The sequence below is a fragment of the Misgurnus anguillicaudatus genome, chromosome 16 (assembly GCF_027580225.2).
Source record: "Misgurnus anguillicaudatus chromosome 16, ASM2758022v2, whole genome shotgun sequence".
Lineage (NCBI taxonomy): Eukaryota > Metazoa > Chordata > Actinopteri > Cypriniformes > Cobitidae > Misgurnus > Misgurnus anguillicaudatus.
Window position 1 is genome coordinate 22,181,941 of NC_073352.2, and position 17,968 is coordinate 22,199,908.

Sequence of the window (17,968 nt, forward strand, 5' to 3'; positions counted from 1 at the left end):
CTGCTCCTTAAAGGCGAAATATCATAAATAATCTGACCATGTTTAGGTGCTTTAATTGGGTCTCCAGTGCCTCTTTTAATCTAGACAATGTGAAAAAGAACAACCCAGTAACTTAGTTTTGGTAAACCATTCTTTGCAAGTATGTAAAAAAAAGTAGGTCATTTAAATTTGACTCCCCATTGTGATGTCAGAAGGGGATAATACAGCCCCTTAATCTGCACTATCCAACCACGGCACTGCCACTGAGTGCAGAGATTAAAGCCGCAGTCACTAGCAATAGCAGAGCGACACAATCTTATTAATTTCAACGTAAGCTTGGCGACTTCTGGCGACGCGAGCGACAGTGACCGTTGGCGACTGGATGGGGTGTGTCCAGTCGCGTGACAAAGATGAGAAATGAGTCCTTTTATAACGATAGACTCTTGCATGGTACTACCAGCAAGCCAAAGACACTGTTGTGCTGTCAGTAAACATTATAAAGTTGTATGCCAGGCATCTTAAGGGGTTAATTTATTTGTGTTTTTTATGTTTTAGCCTGACCCCACTTTACGTCAAGCCAATATTTATCAAAGGTTGTACAATATTAACCTCCTAAGACCTGGTGTGTCCACATACGTAGACATCACATTTCTGGTTGTTTGCACCATAATAGGGGATATGACGCTTCCGGGTTTCATGGGCGGGACTTGTCAACTTTGTGCATGTCCACTTCCGACGCAGTTAGGTTAGTTATCTAACATCCTGTTAGGCAGTGATGAAATGTAAGTAAACAAAGTACAAATACTTTGCTACTGTATTTAAGTAAATTTTCCATGTATTTGTACTTTACATAAGTAGAATCTATAGTGCATACTTTTGACTTTTGACAAATTATCTATATTTTTACTTGACTACAGCGTGATAATCCCCTATACTTAATTCTGTGTAACTGGAACCTGTTGTACACAAACATGAACAATAACATTGTTTATTGGTTCTTCCTAACCCCAAATTGCTGGAAGAAATCTGAAAAAAAAGACAAACCCAAGCTCGGGTCTTAGGAGGTTTAAGTTCTAAAATTAAAGTGATTAACCACAATCTATTTTTAGTTTTTAAATAAAAGTTTTCAGCACTAATTATAAGTGCACTTAAAGGCTAAACTCTTGAGAGCAATATATAGAGTCTTTACCTGTAGACTTTATTTTAGGAGATTTCAGCTTTTGTCTATAGGTAAAAATCACTATGCCGACTTTGTCCATATGGCCTCTGCTCTGTTGCTTTGAAAAGAATGCATTTGCCCTATACCAAGAAAAAGCATTTACATCAATAGGTTGTGGACATGTAAAATCATTTATTGGAGACTAAAGTAATTGAGGTCAATGCTTCATCTGATGTCTGAAACATTTTAATCTTTGCCAATTATTTTCCTGGATAATTTGCTTCCTTTTATTTAAAACGTACAGCATTCTTCTGCATGGCATAAAAGCTTTATAGAGTTCTGTAGACTATAATTTAAATTAATTGTGAAGTCATGACTTACAGTACTAGTTTAAACATAAAAGCTTTGCTCTTCTTCTCTAGCAAACCTTTGAAGGACTTTGTGATCTCTACATCACTGTCCTTCTGTGGGCACCGGTCTTCTGCATTCTTTCTGTCACTGTCCCAAAGGCTTTTTAACCATGGGGCTATTATACCGACTTTAAATGGTATTAGACTTAGTGTTTGCTTTGGAATAACAGGAGTAAGGATTCTAATGCTGTAATCTCATCATGTTGTGCCACCTGCTTTCCTAGAAAGCTTTTCAGGGGGAGCCCTCTTAAATCAACACGTAGCCATCGTTTTGTTTGGCATCCATGGATGACTTGGCTTTATGCCAGAGACCCATGTTCCCACTCATGAACAGAACATTGAGATTCAGATAGTTTTGTGCTTTGCATTATTTCCATCTAGATCTTGCCCGGCTGCCTGTGCTGCACAAAAGTGTTGTGTGCTTTTAAGGAAGAGAACATCAGTGCTGTTATGTGCGGATGGGGGATGTGAAGTGATTTGATGTTGGATAGGTTCCATTTTAAAGTGACACACTGGTAGTGTTGAGTCAGCTAAGTGGTTGTGGCCTGGTGAACACTGCACGGCTGTCGCTCAGACGCAGATGCATTTAAAGAAATGTTCTGGGTTAAATACAACTTAAGCTGTATCGATAACATCTGTGGCAAGTACCACTTACCATGGAAGTCTTTGGGGCAAGGTATTCTGTGGGCTTAAAAAGCAGTTAATATGTTTGCTTATAATATACAACTCACAAAATGTATTTCTTTAACTTGTAATGAACACCAAACATTCCTTTAAATGTCCTGCATTTACTGACTGGGTACACAAATGTGTGATTTGTTCCTGTCTGCCTATACATACTGTAAGACTGGCAATTTGTCTTCTTTAGGGCCACAAAGACTGTTCCCTGCGGGACAGCACTTCTGTGTGTTGTTTTTGAGAAAAAAGTGCAACATTGCACACCCTGATGGGAGATAACCCAGCGTGTGCATCTCTCCAGACGCATCAAAAGACTTTTTATTGAGTAGTAGGGCATTTCCTGGGGGTCTCTCAATGGGTGCTATAGTTCGTGCAGCTCAAGTGATGCTACTTTCAGATAACCTTTGAGACCAGAAAGCTTCTGGGTTCTTCAGAGAATGGGGTGTTGGTTTGTTTATGTGTGTGCGTTTGTGCAAGCTTCTGTTTTGTGAGTTTACTTGTTTTCCTATGGAGAAGGTGCTGGTTCCCCCTCTGTAAGACTGTCAATCAAGCTCTAATGAGCAGTAAATTATGGAATAAAACATTCGCAACCACTTGGCTTTGAAATGGCTTCATGTGCACTAATTGCAACGATTATATCTGTATTATTTTTCAAAAAGATCAGTGGGGCACTCCAGTAATTTTCATTAATCACGTAAAAGGAGAAGTAATTAAAAACCCCATTATCACCAATCATTTCGGGTGTTTATGGAGGGATCCGAATATTAATATAATTTACTTCACACAAGACATGAAATGCACAAAAGATTATTTCAAGGTAATATCCCGCTGTTTCATAGCGTGCGTATCTGCTCTCTGTGGATTTTTGCTGTACTAGTTTGCGGTTCGATTTTTTAAATCACATCCTCGCAGTTGTGTTATGGTGTGTGTGATTCGACTGTCATGCTTATGGGTGCACGTTGGTGATATCTACTACTTTTACTCGGTCCCTCATCGGTGTCATTGAGATATTCGATTAAGGTCATATAAAGTGAGCCATGGGGGTATCGACTGCAGGTTATCTGTGTAGTCTATTAAAGTGGCACTCACTCATGCACCCTAATTTAACAGAATTATTCCGGTGAGGCGACCTCACATGGAGATAAATTACATCCACAATGTGTGAAGCAGCGCTATCACTCGCGTCCATCAGCCGGTAATCATGCTCTCCCTCCACACATATCAACTGCAAACAGACAGACATCTGCTGATCCAGATCAAGATCTAGACCTAGATTATCTTGGAGCGTGCAGTGGGCTAGTTAAAGACATTTTTCAGGACGTTGCTGAGAAGACATGGTTTGTATGCAGCCTGTCAGTTTGCTGCGGTCTTATTTTTAATGGATGTAGCATGCATAGGTGATTTGCAGTGGGCCTTTCTCCTTCCTGTGTTGCACTTTTTCATTACAGATTGTGTTGTAAAGTCTATATAGGATGGAAAGTATCTTCGCACTTTTTTGGCTTTTCCTTACTTGGCTGATAAATGGCAACAATGCAGTCTTGCTTGTTTAAAACTTATAACATATACACAGAATATATACATACTATGGTTACAGTTTGCCTCCATTCCAAAGTGATATTGACAAGAGTAACTTTTCTGTGCACTATTGTCTCTGGCAGGAAATGTTGTTATTGACAAGTAAGGATTCAATAAGGCTGGGAGATGAACACTTTGGGCATGGTCAATGGACTGCAATGTTTTTTTTCACTTTTCTTTCTCTTCTTTCTCAAAAAACCCAACCCTCAAAATTGATTTTGGATGCTCTACATAGGTAGAAACTTTGTGTTACTCGCAATTAATGGGTACAATAATTTATTTTATGCTTAACATTTTTTATTATTGCCTTTTAATATGAAATAAAGCACATTTTTATTTTTTCCATTTATTTTGCTTTGTGCCATCTTTATTTTCACTGAGATTGGCACAGTGCATTTGGTAGAAATGCTGCCTTAAAGAGTAACTAAACCCTAAACCAACTTTTTTTTAGTTAATGATCTGTAAGAATGATGCTTTATTAAAGCTGTTCATTGATTTTAGTAAGTTTTTTGACATTTGGATATAAAGTGTTTCAATACTACAATATAATGTAAAAACGTCTGAGTGCTGCCCTCTTCAGGTTGAACGGTGGCTACTGCAGTTGAATTTTCCTATTAGATTTTGGGTCCAAAAAATAACTCGTGACGTAAGCAGGTTCAAGCTCACCACGCCCTTGTTACGATCTCACCACACACTTGGTACGAGCTTAGTTCGTCCCATCTATCTTTGTTGGGATCTGCCCACTTTTCTTGCATTTTTCAAATATTGCCAGTGGGTGGAGTCAGGCTCTGACCAGGGGTTTAGTTACACTTTAACAGTTTCCCAAAACATGGAATCTTAAGAGGCAACACAATTACGTTTCTATCTTAACAAGCTTCATGACAAGAGTATGCTTTATGATGCCTTAAAATGGCTGCCTTTATAGGCATCTCACCAGGATATGAAACAGAGCATCTCCGTTTAATTTGCTTCTCTTTATCTTTTCTGTGTTCTTTCTGGCTTAACCCCTGTGTGCTTTTCCTTTCTCCGTCAGGAGTTTCTTTGGTCCTGCACACAGACCATTTCCTTGTTCTATCCAGCCAACAGCAGAAACCCAATTACAGTGAACTAGTGAATGTGGCTGTCTGCATGATTAGTGTGGTCTGGTGTAATGTTGATATCATCCCGAAGGATTGAGCTGGCCAGGGTCATTAAGCAGCATATTATGGCCTGTCTTTGGTTTCCAGAGGTAAAGGTCAGTGGATAGTGAAACCAAAAACTGTCTTTTCTTGAGTGGATTAGATTGAGGATTCTGTTCATTTTTGGTAAGGAAAGAAATTGTGAGAGCACTTTAACCTCAGCTATTCATTACTTACTGTGGTGTAACAAAAATCAACAGCAAACGTGGCCTTATAGTACCGTATGTAACATTCTAGAGTTTTACTTTATAAAGGAAATGCACTTTTCACTGTACTAAAAAAGAAAAGTATTAGCACACTTCTTAACAAGAAGGTGAAGGTGACTTTGTCATGTTTATAGCATGAAATGTGCAAGGTGACTTATTGTAATGCTTAGGGTTTGGGATTTAAAAAAAAATCATAACAATATGTATGAGCACTACTCTAGTAAAAGTGATGTTTGCTTTAGCCGTTTAAAGGGTTAGTTCACCCAAAGATTTACTCAACCTTACATTGTACCTGTATGAGTTTCTTTATTCTGTTAAAGGGACACTAAGCTTTTTTTAATATGCTCATTTTCCATCTCCCCTAGAGCTAAACATTTGATTTTAACTGTTTTGGTATCCATTCAGCCGATCTCCAGGTCTGGCGGTACCACTTTTAGCATAGCTTAGCATAATCCATTGAATCTTATTAGACCATTAGCATTGCGCTCAAAAACAATCAAAAAGTTTCAATATTTTTCATATTTAAAACTTGACTCTTCTGTAGTTACATTGTGTACTAAGACTGATGGAAAATTATAAGTCGCAATTTTTTAGGTTGATATGGCTAGTACTCTCATTCTGGCGTAATAATCAAGGACTTTGCTGCCGTAACATGGCTGCAGGAGGCGGTAGGTCCCTCTGTAACTTTTAATAGCTGAGGACTATTTTTGGGCACCGCGTAATGTCATTGTGCCTTCTGCAGCCATGTTACGGCAGCAAAGTCCTCGATAGTTTTAAATAGGAAAAATATCGAAACTCTTTGGTTATTTTTGAGCGCAATGCTAATGGTCTAATCAGATTCAATGGATTATGCTAAGCTAGGCTAAAAGTGGTACTTTTACTCTAGGGGAGCTGGAAAATTAGCATATTTTCAAAAAAAGTGGAGTGTCCCTTTAAACACGAGAAGATATTTGACTAAATGATGGTAAACACGCTGTTGATGGTTCCCGTTGACCTAGTATTTGTTTTTCCTACTATGTAAGTCAACTGTGTGCATACCATCATTTATTAAAATATCTTATTGTGTTTAACAGAATAAAGAACAAGCTAAGGAAATGATGACAGAATTTTTATTTTTAGGTGAACTCTCCCTAAGGTCTTATGTCATTTACTTAATCTGCCTCATGGATTTAATAATCGGCAACAATTTAGGAATTGCTTCTATTGCATGACTGAGTTATTGATTAGCAGTTTCTTACTCAAGAAAAGACCCATTGTTTGTTTTATGAGGTGACATGTGAGAACATGACTGTGTGGGAGAGATAAAGAAATGAATGTTGTGTAAAATAGATTAAAACATGCTTTTTCAAACCAAGGATTTTTTGAACATATAAAAGTACTCCACTGCTGAGCAGCCATCATTTAGTTCCTTTGGTAAGACGGATAGCAGACCTGCCTGTGGTTCAGAGTGGATTTGAGGTAGCAGGTCTGGAAAGAGCCAGAGGCAACTACAGTAATGAGGGAAGTTACATCCTCTCTCACACGCCCCCCATTACTTCAGTCGAGCAGGTTTAGACTCACCAGTCATATTCAGATCCCTCAGATCCCCTCAACTTTACTTTAGTGGCAGATCGAGTGATCTTTAGTCAGATTCAGATCAAGACAAATTCAAATAGGAAGATCTGGCAGTAGTCGAAAGAGCCGAAGAGCTTCAACCTGAGATTCTCGTTTCTTTAGGATGGGTTGGGGAAAATAAAAAAAGAGTTGTTATATTCACTGGAGAGAAGGTCAGAGGAGTTGACAAAGTAAAAAAACAAAGTGCCTACTTGAGCTCACCTCAATTTGAAGAGCAGTTACCGTAAATCTCACTTTGAGGAATCGTGCAGTCGCACTGCCGAGTACCGTTTCTTATTGAACCACTGTGTATCACCGCTTGGTATTCACACATGTTTGTAACAGAATGCAGGTCAGCGCATATTCACAGCTGCCAGTCAACATCAAGGCTGCTTTCATTACAAACCAACTCATCATGTCGTGTTGCCACCAACTCACCACCCACATACCCACGACTGTTTAAACCTAATACTAACACCTGCTGATCGCACCAGAGTAAATCACCCCACTGGCTGCCATGTTTACAACATGTTTTGCAGACTCAACACATACAGTGCCTTCCTATTGCAGCCCCCCACTTGCCTACAGTAATGGCTCATTTATTTTCCTGTTGCTATATAAACCGCCAGTGCTGTCTGTGTCTCAGTTTCTTTTGACTGTGCCTTGACAGAGAAGAATGGGACTCCGTCACACAAAGATGCCCTGTTTATTCCTCCCAGACTGCCTATTAGTGCTGCTTGCCTGCTGGGGAAACCAAATCTTGGGACGGTGGCATTAAAGTTGACTTCGTATCGGCGAAGAAACCGCTAATACTCTCTCCATACTACCCTGCATACTTCTCAGTCTGCATTAATTCATCTCTCTCTAAACGGGTGACTTTGACAGCCCACCCCTGCGCCCCACTGCCCTTTTTCTTTTCCTCCACCTCGTTTGGGAGGTTGTTGATCTCAGATTGTACAGATGGAAAAAAGCTTTAAAAAAGGAAGAAACACATGAGTGACATAGATAAATAAAGATAAAATACAACAGTGTGAAAATATATAAATAAAACAAGGAATTTAACAAGAATATGAACATTGTGGTAGAAAAAAGTTGAAAGCAGTAGTATGTGCCCAAGAGGTTTTATTGAGGAGTACTGTCTGTCAGTCTGCTGCATGAGAATATAGACTAAAGTCAGAGAAAATGTAAAATTTTGTCAGCATACACAGAAATGTATTTTAACCCGCAGATTTGTTGATCTGTTTATATAGACGTTTCATTGGATGCATGCGTGTTGCCACAGTTACGTGCCTGAAGTTAACTTCGGTTTGTGTTTGTTAATGGCTCTGGCCAGTGGCTAAACTGACTTCTGGAACAAATACCTTGTCAAAAATAATATGTTTTGGTTTCCTTAAGATGACGCGGTGAGCCTAGGAGAAAGGTAAACCCTGAAGAAAGGTTTAGCAGCCAGACAAGGATCTGTAGCTAACATTGTATACATTACTTTATACTATAACATTAACTCAGTGTAATAGTTGATATGTTTAATAATAATAATAATAATAATACGTATAATTTATTACATTTATATAGCGCTTTTCTGACGCACTCAAAGCACTTTACATATAAAAAGGGGATTTTTCTCAACCACCACCATGTTGCAATTGGATGATGCGACGGCAGCCATATTGCACCAGAACACCCACCACACACTAGCTTATTAATATATGAGGGGATGATTAGTAGGCAAATTTGGCCAAGATGCAGAGGCACACCCCTACCGTATTTTCCAAACTATAAGTTGCTTTGGAGTATAAGTCAGATCAGTCAAAAATGAAGAGGAAAAAACATATTTAAGTCGACTAACACGTCGCATTTATTTCGAAAATGATTTCACAAAATCCAAGCTAAAGAACAGACATTTAATTTGGAAAGGCAAGTTATTCAACTAAACAGTGCAACACAAAACAGCAGGCTGAATAGGTGTCCGTACATGTTAAGGTAACATTAACATCCTGCTAACACAATAGCATACAGAACATACCTGGGAATCTGAATAGGCTAAATTAACATTACAAGCCAAATCAAGTTCAAAAAGGTCCCGAAGTCATTCCACATCACTGACCCTATTGAATTACATAAATTCAGGAGCAGCAAAGAGCGGAATCTCGCGGCTGTAGACAGTAATGGTTTCTCTTGGTTCATATGAATTAATTTTGACGTATAAGTGTTAAGTCGCACCTGACTATAAAGGGGATCGCACACCGGCCGCGCAGCGCCGCGCCGTTCTAAAAAAATCGAACACATTGTTTTCTATGTCCGCGCCGCCCACTTGTGACTCAGGAAGTTGCTCAAATCCCACACCACTCACATAGTTTAACATTAAATAACATCAAATTTGTCCCAAATCATTAACGATTAACATTGGCTGCTAACGTATATTTTGCATTTTGAAGTATTTTTGTCCTAGACGCGACTCGACGCGGCGCGGCTGAGCTGCGCGGCCGGTGTGCAATACCCTTAAGTCGCAGGACTACGAAAAAAGTGCAACTTATAGTCCAGAAAATACAGTACTCTTTTTTTCGAAAGACATCCTGAGATTTTTAGAGACCACATAGAGTCAGGACTTCGGTTTAACGTCTCATCTGAAGGGCGGTGCTTTTTGACAGTAAATTGTCCCCATCCCTATATTGGGGTGTTAGGACCTACACGGACCACAGGGGTGAGCACCCCCTGCTGGTCATACTAACACCTCTACCAGCTATGATTTGAACTAAGATCTTTTACTTGTTATATATTTTGCTTGTTAACAGAAATACTTTTACTCTAGAGGGACTCTACTGGAAGTGAAGTTTGGGCCAGAAAAGCTGTTTGTTTATATTGTAGGCTGAAACCGCCTATACAGTATGTAGAAAGTTGATGTTACAGTACAGTAATAAAAACGCAGTGAATTTATAGGGTATATAAATAATAGTATGCAGGTTTGTGGGTGAAGAGTAGCATGTTTGAGATTACACAGCATAGCACTGTAGCACTATATGAGTAAGTTTGTGTATACACAGTCAGTGATTCATATTGTCAACCATGTACTGTACAGTAAAGTGCAACTCTTAAAATTTTTCACATGCAGTTGCAGACAGCAGTTACAGTACGGTTTCTACAAACAAAGTCAATCTTCTTTAAGGCATCATAGCTTTCGGACAGATTTCTCATTATTTTATTTGTTGCTTACAACTCATTTGAGTGAATGTCGGTTAATAAACTCCTTAAAGCAACACTATGTAGTTTTTTTATCTTTAAATAATGTCTCTAAAATTATTTCAGTGATAGAACAACTTTTAACTGGACAAATTGTACTGTTGCTGCAACCTGAGCAGCCTCCTAGCTGCTACAAGCACACTCTGAAAGTGGCGGTGGAGGGTAGGAAACACATCCCCGCCCCTCCCCCTGCCTGCAGAAGAGTGTCTGATACCAGGCACTGTTGCGCTTTTCAACCACATGGGGGAGCTGTAAGTCATTTTTACATGGAAACTACATAGTGTTGCTTTAATAAACTTTATTTATCACCAGACAGGAGTCACGGGACTCTGTCTGTGTTAATGTAGTCACTGAGTCTCCAACTTTGTACAAAAGGTTTTACATAGAAGAACAAAAAATTAATTTTTTTGCAATTTTGCTGTTCTTTTTTAATTGTGTGTGGGAGCATTTTGCCATTACCCCGTGTGTACTGTAGAATTAGCATCCGCCAGCTCCTGCTGACTAGTCTAGCTGGTCTCACTGTGTCAGTCAGTGCTGTGGGAGGGAAGTGTGCTGATTTGGAGGGAAGTGAGTCTGCAGTTATGGAGTGTTGGTAATCATTCTCACCTGCTGGAGACTGGGGATACAGCTGGGAGCACATGGGCGCTGTCTGATCCACAAATCAGGTGTTTGTAACTACATCCACCTCCTACTATTTTCAGACTATTGTCAGATGATGGACTCACTTGACATTTTAACAAAAAAACATCCTCTACCACGCCTTTGCTCATTTATTGCCACTACAAGGATAAACTGTCTCTTTGTAAACCTTTTGAAGTCAAATGACCTTTGACACCAACTGAGCCAATTGAGTTACTGCAGCTCAATTGAATGAGCATGACATTAACAACATCAAGGTCATGGGTACAACACACATTTGATAAACCATATACCTTAAATGCACTTTGGATAAAAGCGTCTGTTAAATACATACATTTATATTAATGTAAGTGTAAGGCGTAAAAATGTAAACATAAGGCATTTCCCTCTCTACACCTGCTCATAGACTCCAGCAATAGCAATGACTTTCAATGATCAAGTCTAATACAGATGTTGTAATTAACGTGTGGCAGGTCTAACAAGGTGTAAAGCGCAACGGTGCAGTGGCTGATCCCTTAATGTGTCTCGTTCCCGCAGGGTGGACTGAGGAACAGCAAGCACGAGTGTACGCTGTCGTCGCAGGAGTACGTGCACGAACTACGCTCCGGCATCTCCGAAGACAAACTGCTCAACTGTCTGGAGTCCCTGCGCGTGTCCTTGACCAGCAACCCCGTCAGGTCAGTGTTTCACTGTTTAACTCCCACATTCTGTCTGCAGCGCCAAGCGTTTCAGTCTCTCTCACTGAAACCTTTCATCTGTGGGTTTTGATGAAAGAACCTGACACACCAATACTTGTTTCAAGCATCTTCAAGCAGTCTCTCGTTCTGAAACGAAAAGTTAAACCTCATTTTCCTGTCTGCACTTGGCAATCTTGCAGGATTTCTTTCAGGATGCTAATTGGAAATCTGTCAATGGATCTTTTAACCTTCGGTCTGTATGGATCCCCAATTCTGGTTAAATGAGCATAGCCCATAGCATAGCTAAATGAGTGTAGCCCTGTCATCTCTTTCTACTTCTGTCTATTAAGCTCTAATAGATAGGAAATCCTTTTTAACACTTCAGACAGCCAGCAATTCTCTAAAACGTTAATAAGCACAGTACCACCACCAGACCAGACGCCTTTTCTTTCAAGTCCCTCCACTAAAGCGGCTCTCCGGTCGTTGCCCGTGTGCTGTTTTTAATCTGTTTTGATCATGGCTAATGTACTACTTAAAATAATTTTGCATTTCTTAAAGCCCTCCCTCGTTCATTTCTGGCAAGCTTTTATTGGCCCCGCTCGTTCCCTCGTAATAAGGCCCGTCTCAATTCCCTCAGCCTGCTCCTATAAAGTTGTCTCACCTCCCCTCTGGTGGACAGGATCTTCAAATTTAATTTGGTCCCAGTAGTGCAGAGGAATGCTATGTGACAGCAGACCCTCTCAATTATTTACCAGAGCACTGTCTGAGAGATGGCTCTTAATGTGAATCAATGAGCGCAGCATATAAAGTGGTCATCATACGATTGGCAGACAGACAATATCTTTAGGTCTACCATTGCGTTGTGAGAAAGGGGGCCTGAACAGAACTGTTATTTGATCCGCCGACGTTGTGTGTCTCGACTCTCAAACTAACGGGCACCGGTACGGTCTCGCCGGAGAGATTGTGTGTTCAACACCCACCCAGCAACAGATGTGTTCTGTGCTGCAAAGCAATTAATAGACAGCCCTGCCCCTCTCCCCAGATGGTAGTACAGTGCAACGAGTCAAAGAAGCACAAACTCTGAAATGACTTTGCCGTTGTTATCTTGTTATAGAAAAAAATCTCAAAATGTAAGTTGTAGAACACAGCGCCTCAAGGTAATCTCTTGTTATTGCCCTAATTAAACCAATGCATGGCATCTCGTTGTGTTGTCTTTATCTGATCATAACAGTGTCAGGGCCCCGTGTAACCAATTATTTACTCCACTGTTAGCCATTAATCATAGGAAACGGATACAGAGTGTTGTTCTTTAGGATGCCCATGAGGAAAAAACATGATGGGGAGCCTTGCTGGCTGAAGACGTTGTGGCGTCAGCACATCCTCACAGTAAAAGGGCAGTTTGTGCTGAGGGGCCTTCAAGGCCAGGACCACCCTCCGGGCGTTTGCAAATGGCTGAACTTGTGAATACCCCGAGAGGAGGGGGAGGATTGAGTGGTGTCTCACTCACCCACTGAAGGTCAGGCCTTACTGGGAGAGAGGCACCCTGGGGTGATACGGTGTTCAGAGATGCTCACGACTGCGCTGATATATTTCTTTGCCGCCTCCACCTTTCTCTTCAGTGTATTTATTTTTTTCTTTTAACAGCACTGAGGGGTTATACAAGCTTTTCAGCAGCTCTGCGGTGTTACAATTAATACGAGTGAAGGTAATTATTACGGATCACAAAACAGGAAATATCCATCCCGTGTGCTGAATACAGTATGGTAATTTAACCTTTACAGTACTCTGGGTTTATGTATTTGGGACAGGCGTGTAAAGACACCAGCATAATGCACTGCTTTATAACTGCAGTTTGTATTAGTGGACAGGTTCATGTGCACAGTTTTAGCTTTGTTCCATTTTGTAAAGACCACCTAAAAATGATTTGATGTCACTATGATACTGTCTCATTCTCATTGACGTTATATAAAAGTAGTCTCATAGGAGTCTCTAAGTCAGGAATAAATATCACCTCGCATTCCATTCCACACAGGCCAAAAGTTGGTTTTCTAGCTAAAGTTGAATTCTTGTGAGACTTGAATCATTTCTCTATAAAGTCCTGGACAACTTTTGTGCATTACCTGCAAGTTTTGGAAATGTTGGACATTAAGCTACAATGCAGGCTAAATGAAGAAAATAATTTGTGATGAAAATGACCCCAAGTTCCCTTTGCCAACGAGCAATTACTCACAAGTTCCTTCAAACATTATCTCCGCTCCAAGAAATATGTTAAAGTGTAAATTCCTTTTAAGTCATGATTCCTGCAACATGCTGTTTCTCATAATAATCACAAAGTGTTCTTGGGAAACATGGGGACTATGAAAGTTGAAGCATGGATGTGAATTGGCATGCATATCACAACTGCTAAAACAAATGAAATTTTAATGGAGTACTAATTATTGTGTCAGTTATTCCCATACTTTTACAGGTAAAATGTGGCTCAGGGTATTCACATGTTTAGATATTTGCTTATCAGTTATGGCGCTTTTCCATTGCATAGTACCCCACGGTTTGGTTTGGGTCGGGTGAAAATACGCAGGGCTTGCATGATTTCATAATCCCCGCATTTTCGTAGCAAAAATTACATATATCTTAGCAGAAAGTTAAAAAATGTTGCATTTACTTCACACAAGTGCAGCCATGTCCCCTGCTGCCATGCGAACGCTATGAAGTGACGTGAACATCATTGAAAAGCTGCAAAAGCTTCAAACAGTTTTTGCAAAGTTCCCACATTTTTTGCATGTTCCCGCAATTTCATCGCATAAAATTGCATATTCGATCGCATTTTTTTAAGAAAACGTGCCACAAGATCAAGGATTTTTGCCCACAACAATCACAAAAAAAAAAAAAAAACTCTGGAAGGACTGATATTTATGAAGGTCTGCCACTGTTTCAAATTAACAATGACATTTGGCTTGTAGAATAGAAAATAGTTTAAAATCATCATATGAGAAGTACAGTAATTATACGAAAGTACATGAATTTTAAGACAATTAAACTTCGGTATATTTAGATATTTGACACTAAATAGTCTTTATCCAGTTTGTGTGTAGTTTTGTTCACACATGTGTAGCACTAATTATCCTGCATATCATGTCCTTTTATTACTGGTATTAGAGCAGTTTGCTAAATTAAAAGCACAGCAAAACAAATATAATGGGTAGCCCCCAATGATTATGCAAAATCTCCTGTGTGCGAATTTTGATTAACTGAGTGACAAAAACAACATTATTGCACTAATTATTATAACTTAAAATCACTCTATTAAAAACCTGATTATCATGGAATGTGTTTTTACCACCAAAGCTCCAATGTTTTTGTTTCTTACTCAATCAGGAAAAGGCCACGGATAAGGAGAGCGAAGCTACTGTCACGCTGTTAATCTTCTGTGATTGGTTAGCCTGTGTTTGTCTAATAGTTTAATTGTCTGGGTTGAGCACCTGCTTGGCTGCCCAGGTGGCTGCTGGGCTGCAGAAGACTCTTATTTCCCAGTAGTCCCTCACAGGTGTGTAGCTCACAGCTTTACATATCCGTACACAGATGGTTATGCTTGGGGAAGTCTTCCTTGAACATTTCACTCTTCATTTTTTGAACTCCTTTTATCTTCCCCCCAATCCTCCATTGCTCATTTTGGTAGAATAAAATGACTTGGTTTATTTCTTCTTTATTCATTGTGGGTTTTTCCCACTATATATTCATCTCTCTCTCATATGAAAGCACACTTCTTGTTTCATTAACTTCGAATTCTCCGACTTGCCGAAATGCCAACTTACAGATAATCATTGCGTCTTATTTCCTCATTTACGAGGAGTTAATATGCACTGTAACTAATGGCAGCCATTTTCTCCTGCCTCTCTTATATGGTTTTATTCCCTCTGCTTTTATTTCTTTCTGATGCAGCTGTACAAACAGTGCCACAGGCATGCAATGTAGTGCATGAACAAAATTACAGTCCAAGAAGTAATCCACAACTTTCTTAACACCCACTCATGCATAAAACCCTGCAGCCTTGTCATCTATTCCAAAAGCTCTGATCACTTTTGCTCTCTCGGTCGTTTCCACGTAGACAAGTAGTGCGAAATCTTAGCGGCGTGCAGGATGCACTGATTCTTCATCAATTCGCGTTTCATCTGTGACACGCCACCATTGCGTCCTTTTGAATGTCTGAGGGGCTTGGCTTTTCACTTTTTTTGTGCTAAGCTCTTGGTATTACACACTACTGTAACAACTCTACTTTAAATCCAAGCTGTGACTTCCACATTGAATCTGTGGGCTTAAAGATACGCAGCAAGGAAAATCAGTCAAAACTGAACTTTGCTCCAACTTTTCATTATGTTCAAATCTTCATGATAGAGCTGCTGCATTTTCCCAGAGGGTTTTTGGAGTAGTAGTATTTTGCAGCGGAGGGCTTTAACGTGAGCCAGCCTTGTGTTGTAGTTATCTGTGTCAGACAGGGGTCTAAGGATGTGGGGATGTGTATTGGTGTAGAGTTGTGCTGATGCTACCAGGCCACCCTACAGAGGCTGTGAATCCATCATTGTACCTTTGTGGACATCGTTCTTGGACGCCCGTGGACTTGTGCGGGAGGTAATGGGCTTATTAGTGCCTTTGAAGATTTGATGCTCCTCAACAGAAACCCTTACAGGCTCAGATTCTGACCACTATAAACTTACTTGTGCCGCTGAAGGAGTACCAACTGGTGGACAGTGAGACGATCAGAGTTTGTTATTTTTAACACGTACTACTAGAAGCAGATATCCACCTTTATTGACATCTTGTCTGATGGGAATCTACAAATGTAATAAATGTCTGAGTCAAGGTACTTGAAGACAGGCCAAAATAAAAAAAAACTAATCTGTATTGAGTTGTCTGCATGTATATGTGTTTGTCTGTGTACGTGGATCATCTCGTATGTCTTACTGATGCTGCTTAAAGTAGTGTATTAATATCTCGGGCAGTCAAAAAACTGCTGTGATGGATAATAGCAGGAGACAAGAGATGGTGATATAGGTTGTCAGAGATGTTTATAATGTGCGTTTGCATTTAAACTTTATTTCCTTCGCGCACCTGGCTAGACACCCTTGTCCATCATGCATAATTGATTTTCTAAACATGGTTTGTCATTCTGTGTATTTTTTCCTCTAGCCGAATGCTGTTGACAGGTTTTAAGGAAAGAAAATGTACATGCATAATGTTATCTCATTTCACTGAGACAGTATTTATTATTTAGGAGAAAAGTATACTCTGAAGTTAGTTGTGTTTAATAATATGCTTTGATTAATAGTGTATGATGTGGGACATGCTTGTGCACAATTCAGAATTTTAGAATTGGCCTCCATTCAATTGATGAATTGGAATTTGAATTGAAATGACCCTGCCCTACAGGAAGTTGAATTTGAATTGGAATTGAAATGACAGGAAGTGGAATTAAATTCATGGCAATTCAAAGAAATTCACATACATCCAGTGTTAGGAAAGTTACTTTGGAAAATTGTTTGGCATCCATTTTAAAGGCGGAGTGCACAATGTTTGAAAAACGCTTTGGAAAAGGAGACGGGCCGACTACCAAAACACACCTATAGCCAATCAGCAGTAAGGAGCGTGTCTACTAACCGACATCCTTGCCGGGTTGCGTATGTGTGGGGCGGGTCTTTTAAAAGAAGGTCCAGATTCTATTGGGGTAGGGGCGTGTTTGTTTAGATGATTTCAAATATCAACATTGGCTTTCAAACATTGTGCACTCCGCCTTTAAATACTTGGTTAAAGTAAAGCACTCTGGGAAATAAAGTCATGTTCCATCGTGTTCATAAAATTACAATTACAAAAAAATCTAACTTAATTATTTGTTATGTGACTAGAGTTTTAACATTAATTGCTGGGGGAAAACATTTCCTGTTAATGTAATCTGTACAAGTAGTTTAAACTAATATCATTTATAGAATATGTAATGCAGTCATATCTGACATGTACTGAAAGCTTCATTTGTAACAGTTCACTTACTGTATAATATGTATATAAATTTATTTGAGTTTCTATTGAATTGCAATTCTGCTTCCTTTAATTCAAATTCGAATTGTAATTCTAGATCCTGTTTTTGACATCAGTTTAAATTCAAGAATTGAATTGGAGTTCAGGAGTCATTCTCAATTCAATTCTGATTTGTGCACAAGCCTGGTGTGGGAAAATAACTTCTTTGAGTTTTGGATAATATTTTTTTTAAGAGCCTGGGATGTTGTGAGTAGAGGTCTTCACCAGCCCACTTAGATCAGAAACCCGAGGTCCGACTCGAGACCCAAGCAGGTTTGGGTCTTAAAGTTTCATGTGTGCCTCGGATACAGGTTGGGTTTATTATTAGCAGACTCAGGTAATTTAAAATGAATTTGTTTTTGGCCAAACTAACCCGAAAAGACACTATTCTAGCGTGGCTGCATCCAATTATTTCCCCTGCCTTTTCCAATGCTTACGACATTGTGTTGCTAGCGGTAGGTAAATTTTTTTTGAGCCAGATCTGTCAATCAATTATTTTGTAGCGGTTCTTTCTGGTGTGTGCCGGCTGCTGACTGCACACAGGTCGGTGCCATTTACATTCGGATCCAGA

At 39.7% G+C, this 17,968-nt stretch overlaps 1 protein-coding gene across 11 annotated transcripts in view; it reads left to right on the forward strand.

The window, feature by feature from the left end:
• Window positions 1-17,968, forward strand: part of diaph2 (diaphanous-related formin 2) — a 510,829-nt gene that overhangs the window by 110,771 nt on the left and 382,090 nt on the right. For all 11 annotated transcript variants that reach the window (XR_012357976.1, XM_073854348.1, XM_073854345.1 and 8 more), the window contains one exon: window positions 11,192-11,331. Coding sequence is in view for 10 of the 11 variants with exons in the window: in XM_073854348.1 (XP_073710449.1) it covers window positions 11,192-11,331 (140 nt within the window). In the remaining variant the exon portion in view is untranslated. The remainder of the gene's footprint in view (window positions 1-11,191; window positions 11,332-17,968) is intronic.